Source organism: Ambystoma mexicanum, chromosome 8 (genome assembly GCF_040938575.1).
Source record: "Ambystoma mexicanum isolate Mex_15411 chromosome 8, UKY_AmexF1_1, whole genome shotgun sequence".
NCBI lineage: Eukaryota > Metazoa > Chordata > Amphibia > Caudata > Ambystomatidae > Ambystoma > Ambystoma mexicanum.
Genome location: NC_090929.1, coordinates 150,003,401 through 150,026,216, shown reverse-complemented (window position 1 = coordinate 150,026,216; position 22,816 = coordinate 150,003,401). Strand labels below are relative to the sequence as shown.

The 22,816-nt window shown below is 45.7% G+C and overlaps 1 protein-coding gene across 3 annotated transcripts in view; it reads right to left on the bottom strand.

The window, feature by feature from the left end:
• Positions 1-22,816, bottom strand: part of STOM (stomatin) — a 214,714-nt gene that overhangs the window by 57,312 nt on the left and 134,586 nt on the right. For all 3 annotated transcript variants that reach the window (XM_069609515.1, XM_069609514.1, XM_069609516.1), the window contains exon 2: positions 13,367-13,470. In XM_069609515.1, coding sequence (XP_069465616.1) covers positions 13,367-13,470 — 104 coding nt within the window. The remainder of the gene's footprint in view (positions 1-13,366; positions 13,471-22,816) is intronic.

Sequence of the window (22,816 nt, the reverse complement as noted above, 5' to 3'; positions counted from 1 at the left end):
CACAAAGATTTGCACGAGAGCAAATCAGGAGCTGCTCGTGAGCATCACAGATGTGCATAAACTGATTTAGGCCCAATTCACAAAGATCTGAGAATCTCACATGCAAAAGTGATTCACAAAGATTTGCCCAAAGGCACCCAAAGATTCTCCAGATCTGCTCCAGTTCTGGGCTTTGTAAATGAAGTATAAGGAAGCAGGTGCACATCTGACCTTCTCCCCAGCATCTCCCAATGTGCTACAGTGAAAATGTTTGAGACTGGGGCTCTCAGTCTCTACTCCTACTTAAAATAATTTCCATATGTATTCCAATGCCATGTGTGGTGGGTCAGAAGGTGGACAGACTGATATGTTCAATTTCCAAGTATTTTATTGATTAAATGAAATGGTGCAAACTCCTTACTAGCCCTATGCTATGGGTTTTCCTGGACTAACACAAAATGAACTATGGTGCTCGTCAGTCATTGGTGAGTCCAAAAGGAAGATCTGTCCTCTGTCCAAAAGTAAGCTATTCTGTCCCTACCACTATCAAAAGGAACTAAGGCACAGGAGAATGACTCACTTGTCTTGTGGTCCACTTTTCTGCACAGACACTTTAGTAACATATTCGTAGGTAGTTTTTAGCAACTGCTTTGACCTGTTCGTACAGTTCAGAAATAGGGTTCTTCCGCTTCTCCATCATGTCCTTGACACCTTGCCACCTTGCTTTCCCCTTTGGAGGTTCCTCTTCTCTCTCCCTTAATTTATTAGGTTTCTCACTTTTTTCACAATGTTCACTCTTTTACCTGGCTGGGCCAGTTAGAAACACTCTCAAAAGGACTCTCACTTTTCTCCATTTCTTTGGTTTGTACTGGGACGAATAGGAAGGTTCCAGCAATGCCATTCACTTGTTCCCACCTCTTTAGTTTTACTGGGATGAGTATGAATGTTGCAGTGAGGATTCTCTTGATTCGTTAGGGCCCTTTCCTTATTGATACTTGTACCAGAGTTCACTTAGTAATTCTCAATCTTATCCATTATTTTGTTTTCGCTGAGATGAGTATGATGCATAAACTCGTTATATTTGTTATCCTTCCCGGGTCTCCCACTTTCCCAGTTACCTCTTTTCACTGGGGTTGGCGTCACAGGGCCTGCACTCAGGACGGGAAGCTTCTCTAACATAGTCAGGGCGGCTCGCTCAGTTTCCGCTCCATGATGCGAGCGGGTCTGTGGTCTCAGCATCGTTGCAGGATTTATAGTCCACCGACTCTCGGTCACACCACAATGTACGGATCAGTATCTTTGTTGGGGTTCACTTTCCCCAGATTTTCCTGCTTCCGGCTTTTCTCTTGTCCCCCTTCACATGCCAGCTTCCATTCAGGTTCAAATGCTGTGCGTCCCAGTCTTTCTCAGTTCTCGCTGCAAAGCCGACATGTAACTCCCAGGCTTCTCCTGCTCTCCAGTCTCCTCCCCTTGAATTTATGATGCTGCCTTGCACCTTGCTCTTTCTACTGTGCAAGCCCTTCTTCTCTTTTACCTTGTTGATCTGTATTTCTCCAGTAAACCTCCTCGTCCCAGTACTATCGGTTTTCTTCAGACATTAGTACAGCATCAGAATTACAGTAACAGATTTTCACTGACATGTTCTTTCTTTCTTCCGGTAATGCGATAGCATGAGGGTTGGGGATATATAGCTTAGGGAGTTCTTGAAGAGATGTTCTGGACTGAGGTTTTCTGGAACATGGGTTAAGGAGTTCTTCCCCAGAATGAGGGGTCTCGTCCCCAAGGGTGGGGGGGTGAAGTCTCTCCCGGGGAGGTCCCGCTTGCCTCTACCCCTAGTGAGGGTTTTGCGTAGCACGCCTCCATAGCCTCACAGGGAACGGCTCTCCCCTGGGGAGAAGTGACCGAATCCTGTGATTCGTCACACATGGTAGAATTTTGTCACTTAATTTTATGTCAGATTGCCCTACTTGATCCGATTGTTCAATGACCAAATACATCACATCTATTATCTAAAATATGCTAAACTGTTTTCAATTGCTATCCGGGTGTCTCGCTGGGGATCGTGAAAAATATTTGTGTTACTTCACTCCCATATATAAGGATACTGCTACCAAATTAAAACTGAATTATGTGTATGCAAAGATATTCAAAAATCGCTGAACTTGATACCGAGACAAAATTTGTCAAATACACAAGTAAATATCACAAAATAATATCAGGCTACTGCTGCCTTCTATTTCATGAGGATTTACAATTCAAGTGAATGTGTGACGCCTTCTTATGTGACATCATTGTGTAGCCCTGGCGTTCTTACCCTAGCCTGGCCTGGTGACTTGTGTGCTCTTCTACCCCCATGGCAAGGGGGGACCACTTACTACCCCCTTCCCATGGGTAGGCTGCAACAAGAGAGGCGCTACGCAACCTGCAAATCAACACAGATGGTAATCCATTATATGCAGCAGGAAGTGGGCTAACCCTCCTCCCCCCAAGTTATTACTGTAAGGAAGGCATGATATCAACAGTAAGACTGGCACAAGTGAGCACAGTTCAAGGGTGTTTTATTGAACTTTGACAAAGGAGTGATGAATGCACATCTAAACCTAAATCTACAGATGGGAGCGAGCTATGACCATCAAATAATAATAATGTAGTCCTAGTGGATTATTGTCAAAATAAAAGAGCCTATACTAAAAAAACCCATTGCCATTACTTCCTGCTAATTTACAAATAGTGTGGGGTAATGTTCATGAAAAAGAAAGAAGTGTTCACAAAATTATATGTCACGATGTTCGGGCTGTTGGCTTCCCTTCCCCACATTTTCATCCAGGGCAAGGCAGTTCACTCGAGCAAAGCACACGCTTGGCTTCTTTGACACGAGGATACAGTTCTAGGTCCAGCAACAAGGCCTTCTGTGCCCAAGTCTCTTTTCTCATCAAAGTCTCTTCATTCAGAGGGCCTGATGTACACAAAATAAGATACACAGTTCTTTTCTTTTTACAAGTATTCACCTTGTGTGCTACCCCCTGGATCCCCCTCAGCCGGGGTCAGATCCCACTGTTTACACAAATTTCAAAGAATATTTGTTTCCTCGGGTGACTCACGGTTCACCCCAGATGCCCTCATCCTGGCTCAGATCCTTCCCCTTTTCCAATTAGTCTCACTCAGCAGCGCTTGGACCAATTGTATTTCACCTTGGTTTATCGAAGACTTCCGAATGTGCACGGGATTTAGCTTGACCCGCTACAGGACCACTTCGATACAATATTCTGTTTTACAAAACAGTTGCCATTCAGTTGAATACCAAACAGAGACCTTAGAATGAGCACCCACGTGGTGCCGGACCACTCTGTATATGGTATCTCGCGTGGCTTCCCCAAAGTTCATTCACTCCTTTGGTTCCTATTTATATTCGCGTCGCTACTCACATGCGTTTCACACAATGTCCTCTTTGGATTTCTTCAATGTTGCCACTTGCAACCTTGGTTCAAACAAGCTGGTATTCCATCGGTCTCTCCGACTCACCAGCTGTGCGGTCTTTACTGGTGCTGCTTTTTGTAGGAGCCAAGGACAGCATCACAGCGGCAATCGTTCCTCCCCATCTTGGTTATCGACGCAGGAGAGTCCCGGGTACCTTTGATGCACAGTGTAGGTTTGTTCAGCTTTAGTTCCCGGTCTTAGGCTTCTTACTTTCCAAGGTTTGTGAAAGTAACAGTCTTTAAAGGTCAAGGGCACTTTCCTCCTTGCAACCCCCTCTGGTCTTGCCATCTTTCTCCTTGTATTAAACTGCCATCTTGGAACTGATGTTTCCTCATGTGCTTTTCCTCGCTCCTCGTGTGCTTTCATGCTCCCCCTTTTATCTGTGTGGGGAAGTGTGATGGAAGTCAGGTGTGTGTAATGATCAGGAATTGCCTGACCATCATATTGGGACATGCCAGGTATACGGCTCTGGTGTTAGTCCGTTATTGATCGTGGTGTACTGTTCGTGAGACAGTTGTTTGTGTCGGGAAATGATGGTTGAGTTCCTAGGTATCCTACCTGGTAGGATGGGGAAAAGGTGTTACAGGGAAGGGGATACCGTGACCCATTATCCGGTGCCCGACTTCCACTCCCGGAAGACCCATCATCCAGTTGATCCTCCCCCACTAGTCCACCCCCAGGAACTGGATCCAAAAGCGATGGCCGTGTCCTGGCCACCTGGATGACAGATCCCTGGGGACTAGTGGGTGAGACACCTTCAGGTTTCTCACATTACTCACAACTGCCATAAAGACTTCAGAGTGACGCCAAACACCAGAGTAGTGTTGAGCCCCAATGGACACCCCTGGTCATTAAACATTAACCAAACTAGACCTTATAAATGGTTACACTTGCATCTTTTTGCCCTACTCTGGCGCAAGTCCTCCTTATAATGACCTGCTCCGCTAGCTTTCCCTCCATGGACTAAGTCATGGAGGAACCCTTCAGGTGAACTGACAGAAGAAACCTCCTCCTTCTGATCCAGTTCCACGCACCCAGGAAGAGGAGTCAGAAGATGGTCCTGGTGGATGGCCTCCCCCCTAAATGGCCTGTTTCAGGCCACCATCGATACAAACCATCTTACACCAGTGTAGTTACCTTTTTACCCTTACCTAAAAACGTCATACACCAAACTGCTACCCAACACATATATAAATACATACATCTACACAATAAATATATACAATTATAGATGACTATTAATTACAGATGACCATTTACATTAATTACAGGAGTGTGGCTGCTGCTGTCAGCCACACCCAATGCCCTTTAGATCTCATTTATGGCTCGACAATAGCTAGGTGGATGGTGACGTTACCTGGGGGAGAGCATGCCCCTCCCTGATGCATCCAGGAGGGTGACCCGCCCCAGGTGCAGCCAAAATGATTGCAATGCTGTGCCCATGTGGTTCACCGCCACTGCTACTTTGAGCATGTGGTTAATTTAGCTTCTGTGTTGCTCCCAGTGCCCCACGTGATGACATTTACTGATGCATGGCCACTGTGCTCCTGACATTATCTTGTGGTGCTCCACGCCTGTAGGGCCACTGCACTCATCGCTGCTGCATCCAGCGCTTAAGGGAGCTTCCTCTGGGGAATTAGGCGGTGGGGCACTTGTGCAGCTCCGCCCCAGAACTTTCCATGCCCCAGTGCAGTTGATGTCTGTGCCTCTGAATCTTCGCCTGGGCTGAGAGGACGTGGCCTTCACTGCTCACTGGCCCGCCATCCCAGCTGCAGACAGGTGGGCACCACCCTGACCTTCAGCACAGGACTTTAGTTCTTCACCGCCCCATTCATCTAACAATGGGCGGGGCAGACTTCCCTGCCACACTCTTGATGGCTCCAGGACCGCTTCTGACATATTCGACCCAGATGCAACTTTCATCTGGGCGCACGTGAACTAGCCTCGGGTGGTTGGGGGGGGGGGGGTGGTGGCTGGAGGTCTACAGGGGTTATGGCCGCAACCCCTGGTTCCGGGCCTCCCCGCTCACGTGCTGTGGGCTAGGTGGCCCTGTTCTTTGCCTGAGCAATACTGCACATGTGGCCTTAGACTTTTCTTCTGGACCTGCCCACCCTGGCCGTCAGGGCAACGGACACGCAGCCCATGGCTCACAGATATCGCTGGGCCATTGCTGGCATACTCTGCCAATTTTTTGAATATGGAGCCATGGGGTCGGGGGTGCTGCTAGAGGTCCCCTAAGAAATGTTCTCCTCAGCCTCTGGCTCTCACCATCGTGCCGCCCCAAAACCGAATGTTATGCGAACAGTCTTTTTCTTATCTTTTTCAGTTTTCTCTCCTGCCCAATCTGTTCCTGGAGATTGTTCCGACCACTCAGGATTACGCCCAGCCCCATGGTGGATCTTGATTGTTCAATCAATAAAATGTAAAATGGCAGGTACGTACAGTAAAACACAACACAAACACATACATCTTTATTTCCACACCCTAGTGTCTGTTTATTTTCCTATGGGGGTGAGCACTACAGCCTTCGTAGACAGACCATAAATGGGCCAGGGGCTACAATTGTATTGAAGTTCCAGCGTGCAAGGCTGCCGTAGGAGATTTTCTGAGATGGATGTTGGAAGCTTTTTTCAAGTACAGTAGTCTAACCTCTGTGCCATGAATAAAATACTTAGTACTGTTTATCACCAGCTTGCATGAGTTGCCTGTACTTACAAGCTTGCAGGGACCACAGAGAGAATGGCTTAATGGGTGAGCAGAGATAGGTGGCATTGGTAGGATGCACCCTGTCCCAAATGCGTGATACGCTGCTGCCACAGACCCTGCAACCACGAAAGGTAGACCCGAGGGAGAGGTAGGAGAAGGGAAACCAGGTCCTCCTAACACTGGAACAATGCACCCAAAAGTGAAAGGTTGCGTGTATGAAGCAGACAGTTCCTGGAAATCTACCCAGCCATTTGAGAAAAGAGGACCAACATCAATTCTGGGCTATCAACCAAGGAGCACTGAGGGAAACAGGCAGCTCCAACAAATTGGAAACGTACTCCCTTGCCACTCAACTACACCGAGTCTAAGGAAGGGACCACCACGAAATTTCGCTAACGGAGTAATAAAAGCTCATTATTCCTCATCATGCTGAACCACCTCCAAAGTTCCTACAAACTCCAGGGACTTGAACACTTCTTTGGCAGTAATCGAAGCAGGAATTCCAACCTACTAAACGCTGCCGGCGCTATGGACTTAACAAACGCCCACAAGACATCCATCTTGCTCCATGGTCTGGGGTCAGAATAGCAACAGAGGTTGAAGGGGCTTTAATGCATATAAGTCTTATGCAACTAGGATTAACGTTGTGAGGGAAAGGTGAAAGTTCTACATGTGCTACCAGCAGGATTGGGAGAGTACAGAAGAATATGCTTCGCGGCTCACCACAATGTCCATGGCATGTGAAATGGGACCATTTTTAAATGTGGATATGAGTGGTCAGCTCATGGTAAGGCTGAGGATAAACAAATTAGGGAGAGGTTATGGCTCTCTCATGAAGAAAATCCCACGCTGGAGAAAGTTCTGTTGATGGTCAAATTCATGGAACAAAAAAAAGACACAGAATGAAGAAGTGGAAAAGGAAAACTATTGTACCACCTACTCCGAGGATCAACAAGTTGCAGAGCCCGAAGTCAGTGCGGTGGTTAATGCAGAAGACCGGTGCCACAGAGTAAGAGGGCAGAGTGCCAGGTGTGGCTCTCTGAATCACTGAGGCAACTCCAAGATATGACCAGCCATAGGCAAAACATGTATGAGCTGCGACAAGTGAGGGCAGTTTCTGAAGGTGTACACGTCCAAGGGGGACAATCAGTGTCCAGGAAGGTGACCATCAACACTGAGTCTAGCAATTTTGACCCTTAACTGTGTCACTGAAGAAACCACACATGTAACAGCGAAACCCCCATTTCATCTACCCGCTGGAGCGGCGGGCTGGGGGGAAAGAAGAGAATATTTTGTCCATTTCCCAGGATTCTAGGGTGTACACCACATTCATTACCCAGAGGTTATTCCATTTCCGACAGGCCTATAGTGATTCTATGCGGGTCCATTTTACAACGTATAGGCCAGTTTGTTTGTAAAACCATTGACTTTCACCACACGCGCATATTTAAAAGACACACTGGATGCAACTAAACTGATCGTAGATTGCGAGTTTGACAAACACAGATTTGATAACTCTTGACATCACAGCCCTCTATACCAATATTCCACAGGATGAGGCATTGTTAGTGGCTGAAACAGCTCGCAATACCCGCTAAACTCCGCGGACTGAATTTTTGATATGGTTATCAAAGATTGCCTTGAACCGAAAAGTCTTTATGTTCAGTTCCAAAAGATCACTACAGATTAAGGGCACAGTGATAGGGGCAGCATTTGCCACCAGCATCACCAATCACTTTAAGGTAAATGTATCTTCATGCCACATCAGTTTACCCATAACATTCGCCTATGGCACAGTTTTATTGACAATATCTTATGTATCTGGCATGGCAACATTGATTAATTGCACAGATTCACAAAGTTGCTGAACAACATCATGCCCAATTTACATTTTACTATCCAATGTAGCAAGGAGGAGATTGCGTTCCTTCATCTGACGATCAGACATTCTAACTGCAGATTATATATGATATGATAGGTTATTTATAATGCGCTTAATACCCAGAGGTTTCTAAGTGGTGACCCGTGGATCGAACCAGTGGTGCTCTGCGTCATCTTGCTTCCAAGGCGAGCAAATTGCTCCGGAGCTATACCACCTTTTATACCAAACCAGCAGCATTGGATACTTTGACTAGACACACATAGTTCCGGTCTTAATGAGAACATTAATTGGCCTATTCTACTTCAAACATAAGAAACACTTTCCCATGCCTATTAGTATCGCTCTCGGGTCCTTTCACTCTAGATGACTGCATTTGCTTTTTGCTTTTGTTTCCAATTTCTTATCGTTTCCTTGGTTCCCTCACTCTTTAACAATTGTATACTTCGTGGTCATATTTGCACCATCTGTGCGACTTTGTTCTAACAACAAACATTTATTTTCAACCTCTTGGCTTTTACTGTTATTAGGTTCCCATGCCCGGACCCCGTTCCAAGATGGCACTCATAAGGCCCACACGGACTACCCTTCTTTTATGTCTAGTTGTGTTCAGTTTCATACACACTGCACTATGCATACTTTTCTGAGCTGGACTGCATCGGCACCCACCTTGCAGCGGTACAAGTGTTGGCTCTTACCGAGCCCCCCCAGTGTGCCCTGGACCTGCAACCCTCTACCCCGAGGTGAGCCCCCAGACATTTGTCCCCCTGGGACTGAACCTGCTACTCCTGCACAGGTTGCCTTGCACATGCGCACCGCTTTAGGAACACAAAGTGACTTTTTCACATCTTGACGCTGTCCGTCGATTCAGATACACCTTCACATGTGACGCAACAGTGAATGCACCTTCACATGTGACGCAACAGTGAATGCACTATCTTTTGACTTGTCTCCCTTCACCAGCCACTTTGCTAAAACCTATAGGCAATCCTGCTCCGCCATGTCCTATTACAACTCTTTTAATTACTAATGTGTTTATTTAAATGTGGATTCTTTCCACTTTTACAGCTTTGCACCACCCACTATCCAATTCACATGCATACTCCTTATCCCTAGGCTCTATGTACTCATCATTTAGATTGCCCAATTTGGATTTCCCCACAGGTGCTTTTCTGGCCTATTCCCAGACGCAGTGCTGCGTTTCCGCATTGACTGATTTGACAGTGGGATTCATGTACAATATAGACTAAAACCACCCACACAAAATTGAACTTAAACTGTTTGAGACCTTACCTTCAGGTACTCCATTCACCCATACATTGCTAATTCCTTTTGTCCTTTGAACATGGTTACACAGCCTTTGAACCCCACTCCCACACTCACTCCACCACCATATCTGTCTTTTTCAATACTCTACTGTTGGTGGGAATCAGACGATCTGAATGGACTCTCACACCGCTGTATGCTGCCTGTCCTTTTCACGTCCGAGGAGGGCTGAGCCAATTTTTTGCTGAAATGTGGACCCCTACAATGGACCAAAACTTAAGTGCTCGAGTCGACGACATACAATCTGCTAGGTCATTTACCCACTTCGCTCGGACGGAGACCTCTCTAAAAACAAGACTGGTTGTAGCCAAAGTGTGACAGATGTCACTTTTCGATTAGGTTACACTTTATATTCCAGTGCATATCTCCGACATTGTTGTTTATATTTTCTTATCCGTTTGTTCCTTTGCATTGTCTTGATTCTGTCAAATATCTTTTCAATCTCTGTTATTGTTTTTTTCTTAGTTTATTCTTTCATGTTCCATTAATGACACAACTCAAGTCAGCCAGTGTTTTTGACTTGTACATTTGAGAAATCGATCCAATTTATTTGTTGATTGTCGCATTTTATGTTTACTTCCTTGTTGTCTTTGCATTAAATAATCACATTCGAATTTGTGTCATAAATATTTCTGTGTGTGCACGTTGGGCCCGCCTAGGGCACCGTTTGGATCTTTTACATTTCCTAATAGGTGTACATTCATTTTTGTGAATACATTAGAATTGCATCACAGTTGCCTTTTCAGGCATTAGGCTGGCCGTCCTTTGCTAGTGTGATGTTAGAGTTTGGAACATGGCGATGTTGGTGATCGTTCCTGACTCAGTTGGTCGTGCAGGTGGCAGAGGAGGGGAGCAAGATCATGGTGCCCTGAGTCCCTGATAGGAGGCAGTGTGGAGGAGACTGAACTGAAGAGCAACCAAACGGTTGGGTCAATTCTGCACACGTTACAGAAATGAAATCTCCCTGGAAGGGGGAGAGCTGTTGCATTCTATTTCACGATGATTTACATTTCCAGTGAATGTGGTGGCCCACGTCATGTGACATTGTACTGAAATTGCAGCGTGCAAGGCTGCTGTGGGACAGTTCCAGTGATGGGAGTTGGTGGAAGCTTTTCTCAAGGAGCGAGCAGCCTTCCCTCCTTCTGTATTATGAAAAAGAAAAAAATACTTGATGACTGACTTGCCTGTTTTGCCTGCACAGCACTTCCAACATCTGGTGACGAGATTGCAGAGACCACAGAGGGCGGTACAGCTCAACGGGTGGGCAGAGATTTGCCCTGTTTTTTGGTGCCATTGGCAGGGTCGCTCCGCTCCAAATCAGTGATACGTTGCTTAAGCAGATGCCCTTGGTCGAACCGCGAAGCAAACACCTGAGGAAAGGTAGGAGAAGGGAAGCTACGGCAAGGTTGCGTGGAGGGACGCAGCAAGTTGCGGGTAAGCCCTCCAATCATGCAGAGGACACCAGCCAATTCCTGGAAATATACCCAGCCGTTTGAGAAAAGAACCCAAAGTTACATTATTTTAGGAATAAGTACCAATATGTATTTCTTACATATACTTTTTGTGTAATGTTGAACTTCAGTCCTGAAAGGTGCTTTACAGCCTGACAGCTGAAGATTCACGCAAATCTATGCATTTTTCATTTGGAATAAAGAAAAGCAGGCAGACAAAGTTTAATACCCAACCTGGGTAGTGGTGCACAACTAGCGATTAGGAGCACACACTGTGTGGAACACTGTCACAACGAGCTGCTAGTTCTACATTTTTAGGTTCAATAGCTGGAGGCCAACCCCTAGTCTCCTATAAGACATAGCAGCTTGCAATAGCCATTTACAAGTATGTAAACCATGCTCTTACTACAGGATAGTTGCGACATCCCTACTGCACTGTAGTCACTGGTACGATTCACTTGTGACGTCACAATGCATCCTGCTTGGAGAAGCAGGGTGCAGAATTCCAGCTACCTCTGCCGCAGTTATTGCACACTTTTAAATGCCTTCCTTTCAAAATAGCTTAATGTGACACTTTCAAAACATTAATTGAAAAGGAACTGTTTAAAGTGAGATGCTTATTTTGTGCACTCCCAGAGTTGAACACATGGGTGAAAGAATCTAAAATAAGTCACAACTTGCAGAAAAAGCACAAAATGTCGTTTAGATGCACTGAATCAAATTGCTTAAACTGTTTCTGCAACATAAAAGCTGCATATTGTATTTTGTTATCCAAATCGATTCTTGGATGTATCGACAACTGGAAGATCTCCTACATTAGATTAAGCAAAGTGGATGACAGTGTGTTGCCATGTATTATAAGAAATATAATACCCTCTACCGTATGTAAAAAGGATATTGCCAGTCAGCAAGGAGTTCCAAAACCTTAGAAATGAACTCAGCCTTGTTCTTCCATTTGGTCATGGAACTCCTCTGCGACTTGCAATATCCTTATAAGGTACCTACCTACCATAGGGGGCACTTTATCCAGTATATAAAATACAAAGAACGTGTGCAACCACTGATCCAGAATGTTATATGTTTACAACACCAAAGCCATGCCAGGGCATACAGAACACAAAATAAACAGTTGAAAAGAATATTATGATCATAGGGTCATTTTAACATGGCTAAGAATAGAGCGTGCACTACACGCTAAATCACCCCAATGCACGTAAACAATAGGCGCCATCACCCGACTCAACAGCACTCCCTTAATCGACTTTGGAAGGACAAAATGCTGAGTCACTTCTGGAGGAGTTGAACCTGTAATGTGCAGGTCTTTAAGAGGGAGTCCACTGCACAGATCAATCGAATGGCAATACGAATTAAAAATGTAAAGTTCTTCACTGCTGGACAGAGGTATAATTATGTTGGAATATAAATAGGCCTGCTAGTGAAGGGGGTATAAGGTGTTGGGATCATTATGTTGAAATATAAATATGTGTGCTAGTGAAGTGGGTTACGGATTTGGGATCATTATGTTACAATAGAAATAGGTCTGCTAGTGAAGGGGGCATAAGGGGTTGGGATCATTAGGTTGGAATATAAATATATCAAAAAAAGGTAGCAGGCGCTCCTCTCCAGAATGAACATGGCATGATAACCTGTTCTGAGATGAGAGTTTGCAGCACACGCGTTTTGCTCACTGTACCTTTCACAGATTGAAAATATCCATTTGCATATCAGTCTTTGTCCCGCCCACATGGGCAGTCCAGCACCAAAATGCTATGGCAATTCCTCTCTGAACAGGAATACCAACAGCAACCCCATACACATGTTTCAGCCTTGTTGGGCCTCATCAGTGAGGTGAAGCTGTGCCTCTCGGAGCACAGTGAGCAGGGAGTCCATGTCTGGTTGCCCCCAGGTAACTCAGGGTGACCATATATGCCTGCTACTGAAGGGGTATAAGGGGTTGGGATCATTATGTTGGAATATAGATATGTCTGCTAGTGAAGGGGGCATAAGGGATTGGGATCATTATGTTGGAATAGAAATATGTCTGCCAGAGAAGGGGGCATAAGGGGTTGGGATTATTATGTTGAAATATAAATATGTCTGCTAGTGAAGGGGGCATAAGGAGATGGGGTCATTATGTTGAAATAGAAATGTCTGCTAGTGAAGGGGGCATATGGGGTTGGGATCATTATGTTGAAATAGAAATAGGTCTGCTAGTGAATGGGGCATGAGGGTTTGGGATCATTATGCTGAAATAGAAATATGTCTGCCAGTGAAGTGGGCATAAGGGGTTGGGATCATAAGGGGTTGGAATCATTATGTTGAAATAGAAATAGGTCTGCCAGTGAAGGGGACATAAGGGTGGGGAATCAGAGTGGAGAAAAGAGCTGGATCAGCAGCGTGGTGATTCGGCCATGCTTGCGGGTACCCCTTCCCTAACTGGGGCAGCCATTAATAGCAGACTCTTAAACAAAGTTTGGCTGCAAGCCTCATGCGTGGCAAAGTGCCCGGCCTCCACAAATACATTACGCTGCAATACATTCATTGTTACCTTAATGCACATCCAGACGGACAAGGGGAACGTGATCAGTGTGAAGAAGAACGACACGATCACCAAAATCCACCCGCAGCAACCAAGTCCAGGGTCAGGCTCATCTGCAGAGAAGAGAAGGGGAGAAAGACCAGAGTCACCTACTGGCAGCAATGCAGATATACAGCCTGGGTGTAATCGACAGCACCAGAAGGGGAGTGGGGACCCCCCCCCTATTTCAGGTTCCCCGGTGGGCAAACTAGAGTGGGGCACTGTATCTGAACTGTTGAGAAGGTTTAGCTTTCCTGGTGCCGACTGGGACTCAGCGGCCTTAATCATGTCTCATGACCAGTCTTTCAAGTGCTGCAGGATATGCTTAAGACACACGTATCTAGAGAAACTGCTGGGTAGAGATGGTAGGGAGAAAAACATTCATACAGTAGAGAAGGAGAACATTAGAAGACAGTCACGCTTGTAACAGATGAGATAAAAGAATATTAGGGCACTATTCATATTCAATAAGAGAACCAAGCCCAAATCCTTAAAATCTTAACTCGCATAGTACCTCCATCTGCCATTTTTAGTTTGGGCTATTAGGTGTCACTTTCGACACCTATTGCCAAAACTCTTGCATTAGAGTACAAATAGGGAGAAATTGCATGCGAGGAGGTGAAGGTGTTTGGTAATTTACCCACCCATTGACTGCCCAGGCCATGATAATCCCTATGGCCATTCCCACCCATTTATTGCCCCTCACCACCCAAATCAACTCCCCATGTGAACTATTTGAGCTCGCTTTAATCAAGTCTTACCATCAAACTTTGCACTCAAAGCCTGCCAGAGTTTTTTTCAAAGCAGTCTTTTGAGAGTTAATGACTTAATTGGAGCTGTAAATACGCTACTGGTATGATATGATATATATGATATGATGATATGATACGAGTGATTTATAACGCGGCAGTACACATGTTTTTCTAGGCGCGACAAGGCAAAGGAGGGAAGACAGAGGGAGGGCAAAACAAACAATCTTACTGGTGTTTGTATCATTCAGATTGTGCAAGTGCGATATAACACAAAGAGCAGGGGGGAGGGAGAATAGGGAGTGCCAGGGAGAGGGAAGGGGGAAGTCAAATCAGGACGGCATTGCTCGGAGTACGTGCAGCCATGGAAGCCCAGATCTGGGTAAGTGGAAGGAGGATGGGGACTGTATGGTTACAGTTACAGCCCCTAAATGTACGGTAGGCCCATAGGCAGTGCAGGGGCGACTGGTCATGGAGGAGCCTGGTACCCAGTGAGACTCCAAGGTAGCCAGGCAACCAGTCAGCGCAGCAGACAGGTAGATCAGCAGGGCTGAGAGTGAGAGAAAGCAGAGGCGAAAAGGAAGGTATTGAGCTGCTTCCGAAACTTCAGGTGGTCTGGCTCATGTTTGAGAGGGGCAGGGAGGCCATTTTAGAGCCTGCAGAGGAGAGAGATCTACTCCCCCATCCCCACTCTCTGCCTGGAGAAGCATTTGACCCTCAGAGAGTTTGAGGTAGCTGAGCAAAGGGCTCGAGAAGGAAGGTGTTTTGGAAGAGAGAGTTGGATGTAGTGCAGGCCCTGGCCACAGAAAGTCTTGTGGACCATGCAGAGTGTCTCGAAGTTGATCCTTGCAGCCACCAGGAGCCAGTGGAGGGATGTCAGTGCTGGAGAGATACCGTCCCTGGCCTTGAGGCCAAGAACACGTCTTGCAGTCCTGTTCTGGATAGTTGCGGAGGGCGGAGAGTAGAGGAAGGCAGACTGAGAAAGAGGCTGTTGCAGTAGTCCAGCCCAGAGAGAACCAGGGCTCTGGAGACAGTGAGCTTCCGGGGGAAAGTGAGAAAGGAAGAATACCTCTGGTAAGGGGCCTTCTTGCACAGGTCTGCAATGTGAGGAGAGAAGTAAAGAGTGGAGTCAAATATTACACCAAGGTTTTTTGCCTCACAGGAAAGCGAAGCAGGGGTCCCAATGAGAAGGATCTCAGTCTTAGTAGCATTAAGGCAGAGATCGTTGGAGGGGCACTGATCCTGGATCGCAGATAGACAGGCGAGAAAGGTGAGGAGGCTGAGGGGAGCCTGAAAGAGAGCAAAGTGGCAGCCGCATAACATTGAAAGTCAGAGGATAAGGTAGAGATCAGGTGGGCCAAAGGGGCCAAATAGACATTGAAGAGCCAGGGTCCGAGGTTAGAGCCCTGGGGAACACTGCATGTGGAGAGAAAGATGGTGGAGATAAAGTACCTAAGTTGGCCCTGGGAGGGTCAGTCCAGGCGGAAGGAGGTCAGTGTTACGCTCACCTGGTATCCACGGGGACGCCACCCAGCCCTGTTTGGATGATTTGCACTCTCGAACCCTCTCCCGGTCCCATGGTAAGGCCTCTGGTTAAAGATGGGTCTGCAATATAGGAGCGCTGGATTCAATACCAGATTGTCTTTATGTTTTCCAACCTCCCTTGGCCTCAACTCCTTCCTCCCCCTTGGGCCTTCTCCTCACCTTAATATTGTAAAAGGTGGATTCTCCGTCCTGCTCCTCGTGGCAGGGGCGCGTAGATGTGGGGGGCGAGCAGCGACCAAGTTACTTCACTGGTGCAAGCCCCCCTGTGGGAATCCAGGCCTGCCGCGACTCCGTAGGTTTGCTGCTTTACAGTCTTTATATGCACTTCTTATGTTCCTCTTAGTTCGAATAATAATGTCTTGCTTCTTTTCTTTTAGGTATGGAAAGGTATTTTGGTGTTGTCATGCAGTTTGAAGATGAGTATGGGCCGGTAGGCGAAAGCGTAGTGTGCGCGATGCTGTCCGGTGAGTAATGCGCAATGCTCGGCGCTATTTTGCATATTATATTGCTAACCTGTGTCTTTCTCTCCTTGCAGGTTACGATGTTCCTCGCCGAGTGGCGTAATGTTCTAGCAATGATACTGACCAGGAGATGACTACCCAGGTAAGAATTGTGTGGCTTTCTTCATTCGGGAGGAAACATGAGTAAACGCTTACTAATGCTGTCTTTCTTTCTCTTCTTTCCAGGTTATGGTATTCCAGGATGCCTGCGGTGCCAGATGATGGAGTTTGTACCTTCAGATGAGTGGAACTGAAGTCAGCGATGGATTGAAGACAGGATACTGTTCCAGGTAAGTTTCATAGGGCCTCATTACGACCCAGGCGGTAAGGGGTTTACGGCAGCGTAAACAGCGCCGACCCTTACCGCCTGAGTACGAGGTCCCTTAGCGCCATGGAGCTTTTAACACCTGCTTTTAGCAGGTGTTAAAATCTATGGCGCTAAGGGACCATGGAGTTAATTACGTCACCGTAATTTACGGTGGCGTAATTAACGCCTTCCCCACTCCCATTATGCCCTATGGGGCAAAAATGGGAATGGGGAAGGGTAAGTGGGGATTGGGGACTTACCGCCCCGCCAAGGTCGGAATGGGGCGGTAAGTCCGCCAACTACCATGGCGTAAACATAGTTTACGCCATGGTGGTAAAGTCACGGCCCAGGCGGTAACTTACCGCCTGGGTCGTAATGAGGCCCATAGTGTTCTTTCTCTCTTCAGGTCCTTGGTTTCAGGTAAACTGACATCAAACAACTGGACACGGTGAGCGTTACGCTGCCCACAGCAGAATAACACAAAGCATGTTCTGCTGTTTGGGTGTGGTTTAAATAGTCTCAGGTAAAGTAGTGCAGGTAAAATAGTCGCAGGCCTGCCGCACCCAAAGTAGTCCAGGTAAAGTAGTCCCAGGCCTGCCACACCCAAAAGACTAGACCGCATAGCTCTGTTCCTTGTAACTGAGCTATGTGTGTGCCTCCATGTTGGCTGAACCCTCCGAAGTTAAATAGTCCCAAGTAAATAGTCCCATTCTAATGTTGGTCTTCATGATGGTTATGAGCCTGGCGCCAGAGTCGATTGGTCAGGATGTCGTGATTGACCGTTTCAAAAGCAGAGGAAAGGTCAAGGAGGATGAGGACAGAAGGAAGGCTTGAATCGAGATTAGTGTGCAGATCTTCATGGGTGTTCAGGAGAACAGTTTCCATGCCTATGGCTGCTCTGAAGCGAAACGGATGGTCATGGAGACAACCAACAGATTCAGTGTGGAGAGTAAGCTGGGAGATGGCAAGCTTTTCCAAGAGTTTACCCAGGAAAGGGGTGATGGAGATTGGGCGATAGTATGGCAGACAGGTAGGATCGGCAGAAGGCTTTTTAAGGAAGGGGTGCTCACGGGAGTGCTTGAGGAGAGAGGGGAAAGTTCCAGTGGCAAAAGAGTGATTGCAGAAATCGGCCTCGGCTGGAGCGAGGGTGTCAATATGGTCTTTGATGGTTCTGGAGTAGCAGTTGAGCACCTGTTTGGATGACACTTTCATAGATCAGACTGGTCTAGAAACATCGTCAGGTGTAGTTGGAGAGAAAGAGCAGAAAGGAGGAGCGGGAGGGGCAGCCAGAGGGAGGCTGAGAGAGGTAGAGGGGGAGGAAAAGAAGGAGGACAGGATGTCCTGAGTTTTAGTGGTGAAGTGAGAAGCCTTAGCCGTACATAGAGCCTGGGGGGAAACAGGAGAGGTGAAGACTGCAGAAGGATTGGCTAGCTCCTTGTAGATTTTTAAGATTTCAGCCATGTTGTTAGAGGCTGCAGAGAGTCGGTCTTGGATGTGGGCTCTCTTCCTTGACAGGCCAGAGAGTCTGCATTGCCTTTGGAGCAGGCGGCAGGCCAGTTTGGCAGAGAAGGTAGGTGGCAGTTCTGGAGTGGGCTTAGCCTGGATGACAGACAGCTTCAAGTGAGAGGAGAGCGGAAAGTGTTCAGTCCAAGAGAGAGTGCCCGATGCCCTCCACTTCCTCTCAGCAACCCTACACTTGTGTTTCAGGGCGGCGAGGTCGGGGTCATACCAAGAGTTGCACCCGGAGATAGGCTTCAGATGGATTCTCATGACAGGGGCAAGGATGCCCAGAGTGTTGGCGATAGAAAGGTGCAGGTTAGCGAGGGCTTTGTCAGAATGTGAGTCAGCCGCAGGTATAGGAGCAGCAGAGAAAGTAGTGGCCAAGGCATCTACTGACACACGCTTCATGGGCCTAATGACCGAGAAGGTAGGTGGCAGTGCTGGGGTGTATTGCATCCCATGCTAGAATTTTTAGAGTATGGCTTTAAATTTGTGATGCTTTTCAATTTCCTGTTTGTTCTATTATTGCACTGCCACATTTGGAAATAACAAATCCTCTTTCCTGCCATTTTTAGGATTTAACCAGCCTATGAATGCATTTCTAAATCATTCAGACTTGTTCAGTTGACCAGAATTTTTCACTCGATAGATCCCCGTCTCCCGAGTGTGTCCAATTCACTGGCACTGATCTAGATATATTTGGGGATGATTGTGATCGCTCTCCAATTTGTGATTTGGCATTGGGTTCTTAGCAGTCTTTTTTGGAAAATAGTATTTGCTTCACATTATGCACTTTGTGTTTATAATTGTATGTCAAATATTTACTCTTATTCATGTATGAGCTCTAACTTATTTAATAATCATTTTAATGTTTCTAATTGAATAAAGAAATGTATTTAAATAATACGGTTGTGATTCATGTGCAGTGATCTGAGGGGTTGATTGAGGGTCCGTTCCCGACTCAGCTGGTGGGATTGTGCTCCTTTCAGTGTACTTGCTTGTATATCCTCTGGCTTGATTCTTGTGCTTTGTTGGCAGTGCTGGGGTGGGTTTAGCCTGGAGGACAGAGAGCCTCAGGTGAGAGGAGAGCAGAAAGTGTTCAGTCCAAGAGAGAGGAGCGGTGAGAGTGAACCCGTGTACCCACAGGGCCCTTTGAGACGAGGTAGCAATACAATGAGATAGATGGGGATGCAGAATTTACTCAAACAACAATAATCAGACCGACTCAGGAAGTTGGCAAAGTTAGTCTATTTTATTTGCAATCGTCTAAAACAGGGAGTACAACCAACATCAAAGGACGTACGCTCGATTTCTCTCACTGAGCGAGTTTCATAAAAAACACAGTTTATATAGTAAAAACGTGTCATCGCTGACGTCAATCTACGTGGCAAACTACAAAAACCTACTTGGGAAAGTGATAGACTTAGAGGGAACATCTAAGTATACGTTCCATACTGACAGGGATAGTAATTGGGTCTCTAACATCAGGCAGGCAACGAAGCCATCCTCTAATAATAGTCACTTTTGAAGGTCATCAATTACACAACGCCCTATTGGTCAAACAAACTATAGGGCTCTATATTGCCCTATATCTATATAGCCCTCTATAATTGGTTGCCACCCTAGTACTCCTCTGTAATATTCCACGCAGGCTAGCTGCACGCAGGATGGTACCGCAGGTGCTCGTGGGATGGTCTTGACCATAGCTTCCCACCTAATTAGCCTGTCTTCTATCATCACTCTTGCAGTCTGCCAGTCAATTAGCCTTTGAACATGGCCTTGTAAATGTTCTTCGTGTCTGAGAATAAAAGGGATTATAGGCATAGTTTGTCTCTTGGTTCCGATGTAGCTCGACCCAGTGTCTATTTTCATTTTACCATGTGACTGGAGACCATGTTTCAGAGCTTTTTGCTGTATTAAATCCTATTAAATGATGAACCTCTGACGTCTTCAATGTTCGTCCAACCCACCTCAGACAGGGGTTTGTTCTTTTTACATGTGTTGTAGCTACTGAATGAACACTCAGGCTCACAGCGGCCTTGACTTCTTGGTGCTGGGCCAGCCAAGCATTTCCTGGATTCTCCCTCCATCATTAGCTGTTTTCCAACTGCGCCACACTGAAAAAGCCTTTCTATTCACTAGGTCCAAGTGCGTTGTGGAACATCCATAGTGTACAGATTCCTATGGATTTACATTGGCACATTATCTATTCACTACATAGCCAGCCTTAAAAATACCTTTCCTGCTTGCGTTACCGTGTCTGCACAATTGTTAAATTGATTTTGCATTTTCTTCATCGTTTCTGTAGCATGAGCATCTTCATCATGAGGCCGAAATGTTGCTCATCTTTAACACCTCCTCCTTGATCCTATAGAACATCTATGTTTTCAGCCTCTTGCCTCTTTTCTGGGAGCGTCAGCTCTGCTTTCATGACGTCACCAGTCTTCTTTCTTGCTCATTTTCACACTTCCTGTGATTTAATTCAAATGGCCACCATATTTTCTTGAGTGCATATATGGTTTCCTTAATGGGTACCTTACATGATTCTTTGCGGTACAGGCATTCTCACTGGTACTGCACATGTCTCAACTTCCGATTCCCAACATATAGGCAACATGGGGGTGGAGCTTTGGGTGGGGGTACTTGGCTCCTTCTCTAAAAGAGCGTTCGAGAGGGGGACGTCTGAGGAGATGAGAACATCCAAGGTATGTCCGGCAGAGTGTGTCGGACCAGAGGGTTGAATGGAAAGAGCATTTTGCATAATAAAAATGTCTTAACCAGGTCTGCCTTCAGCCGAACAATTTATAAGCACTATGCATGTCTTTCACTGAAGTCCTGTTAAAAACAAGCATTGGCAAAGCCAACCATTTTGGTTTGTGTCTAAGTATTAGGCATTTGCCAAGCACTGCTATTAGATGCCCAGGTACTCGCTCCATTTTCTCACTCCTACCATCAATGGCCATTTAATACCACTACGGCAGTGCCTGGCAAGTGCCTTTCCCATGCCCGTGCAAAAGCCCAAACTGTTGGCATTGCCAATGATTGCTTTAAATTTCCTGATGTCCTTAAGGAGTGATAAGCACCCAAACAGTCATGACGAAACACTGTTGCCTATTGGCACCCTTCTCTCCTTCAAGCTATCCTGTCTGCCATCACTGGCTTAGTCCTGTCTCAAGAATACACAACTTAATATAACTCAATTCCTTGGGGGTCAGAAAATGATACAGTGCATTGCACAGCTTGCCATGTGTACTCTCCCAGTCTGTACATCAGGCAGGCACCCTTGATCGGGGTCCCTGACACTGATTGCAGATAGCGCAGAGTGAGTCATGCAATAGGGATGTGGCCAACAGTCATTTGCTGTCAACTTCCGACGAAAGAATCTCTTCCCTCGCCACTGGTGCAAGGGAGCATTGCTTTTTATTTTTCTTCCAAGTTCAACTTAAAAAATATGGGCCATCCATATTCCCGAGAAAAATCCATGAGAAAAATGAATGCTCGATAAACAAAACAAAAAAAAACACATCCTAAAAGGTTACTGTAATTCATGGATGTCATTTCACCAAAATGCCAGTGGTAGCATAAGTGACAACAAACGACCCTTGACCTCTGATGACATCACAGGAAGTGTTGTCATTTGACCCCACCCCAAAGTGACATCACGGGAAGCAATGGTACACAACATTTCACCCCTTGACAAAACAGGAAATGGTATCACATAGCATTGTTCCTAAGTATACTACAATAATTATTGGCTCGACTATAGGGTCTTTAAAGTTAAGTATTCTGCAGCATTATAGAGCGATTAAAAATGGGGATGTTACCAATCCATTAACAGGAACATTTTTTGGAGATACATGGAGTAAATGTAAATGAAATGACATTTGTGGGTCTTGCTCATGTTCCAATACACAAGAGACTGGGGAATAGAGAACTCAAGTTGAGACGATTGGAGGCATCTTTGATTTGCAAATTTGACACTCTAAGGCCCAATGGGCTCAACATTGACCCAGAACTATTTGCATTTTTGCAGTAAATTTCCCCTTTTTTTGTAAAATGCTAGAGGTGAATTCATGAATCAATGAAGTGGCTACTATGTGGCCCATTTATTCAATCAAGGTGACCCTTGGTGCCTAGACATTTCCATAACAATAGAGATGATCTTGGTGATTGAGACCCAGCAGTTCTATATTTGACACTTTTAAGTCTGATATTTTAAAATGTTATATTTGATATTTTGATATTATGTATCTAATTTAAATGTGCGGCTGGTAGTTTTCTGTTTTTAGAACTAGGGATAATAATGTACTAGCACTTTATCTATTTGTCATCTACAAAGAATGCTCGGTTACTGCACTGGCACTTTCGATATGGATTATGCTGCTCTAAATCGTAATTTGATTGATATGACTGTCTTTTATCAACAGGTCAAAGCATTTGCACTTTAGAAAGATTATGCTGCCTTGAATTCTACTTATATGCTGCTGCTTACTAACATGTCTTTTCATTATATTGCATTTTACTAGCCCTTCTTTAATTGGTCTATGCACTTGCACTTTAGAAAGATTATTGCATTTGCACTTTGGAAAAATGTGGAATTTTTCTCAAGTGGCACGGAGTCAATTTATGAAAATACAAAGGTGCATACAAATGTATGTCACTTTAAATTGGCAGAGTTGTCCGCGCTACGCTATGATCCATGGCCTCAATAACACTTCAAAGCTTGGGGCGTAATGGTTAAATGTTTATTAAAGGGATGGTCTAGTAAACATTTTTATTTAAAAAATAGATAGGCCACATAAAAAAAAAATACTAGCAT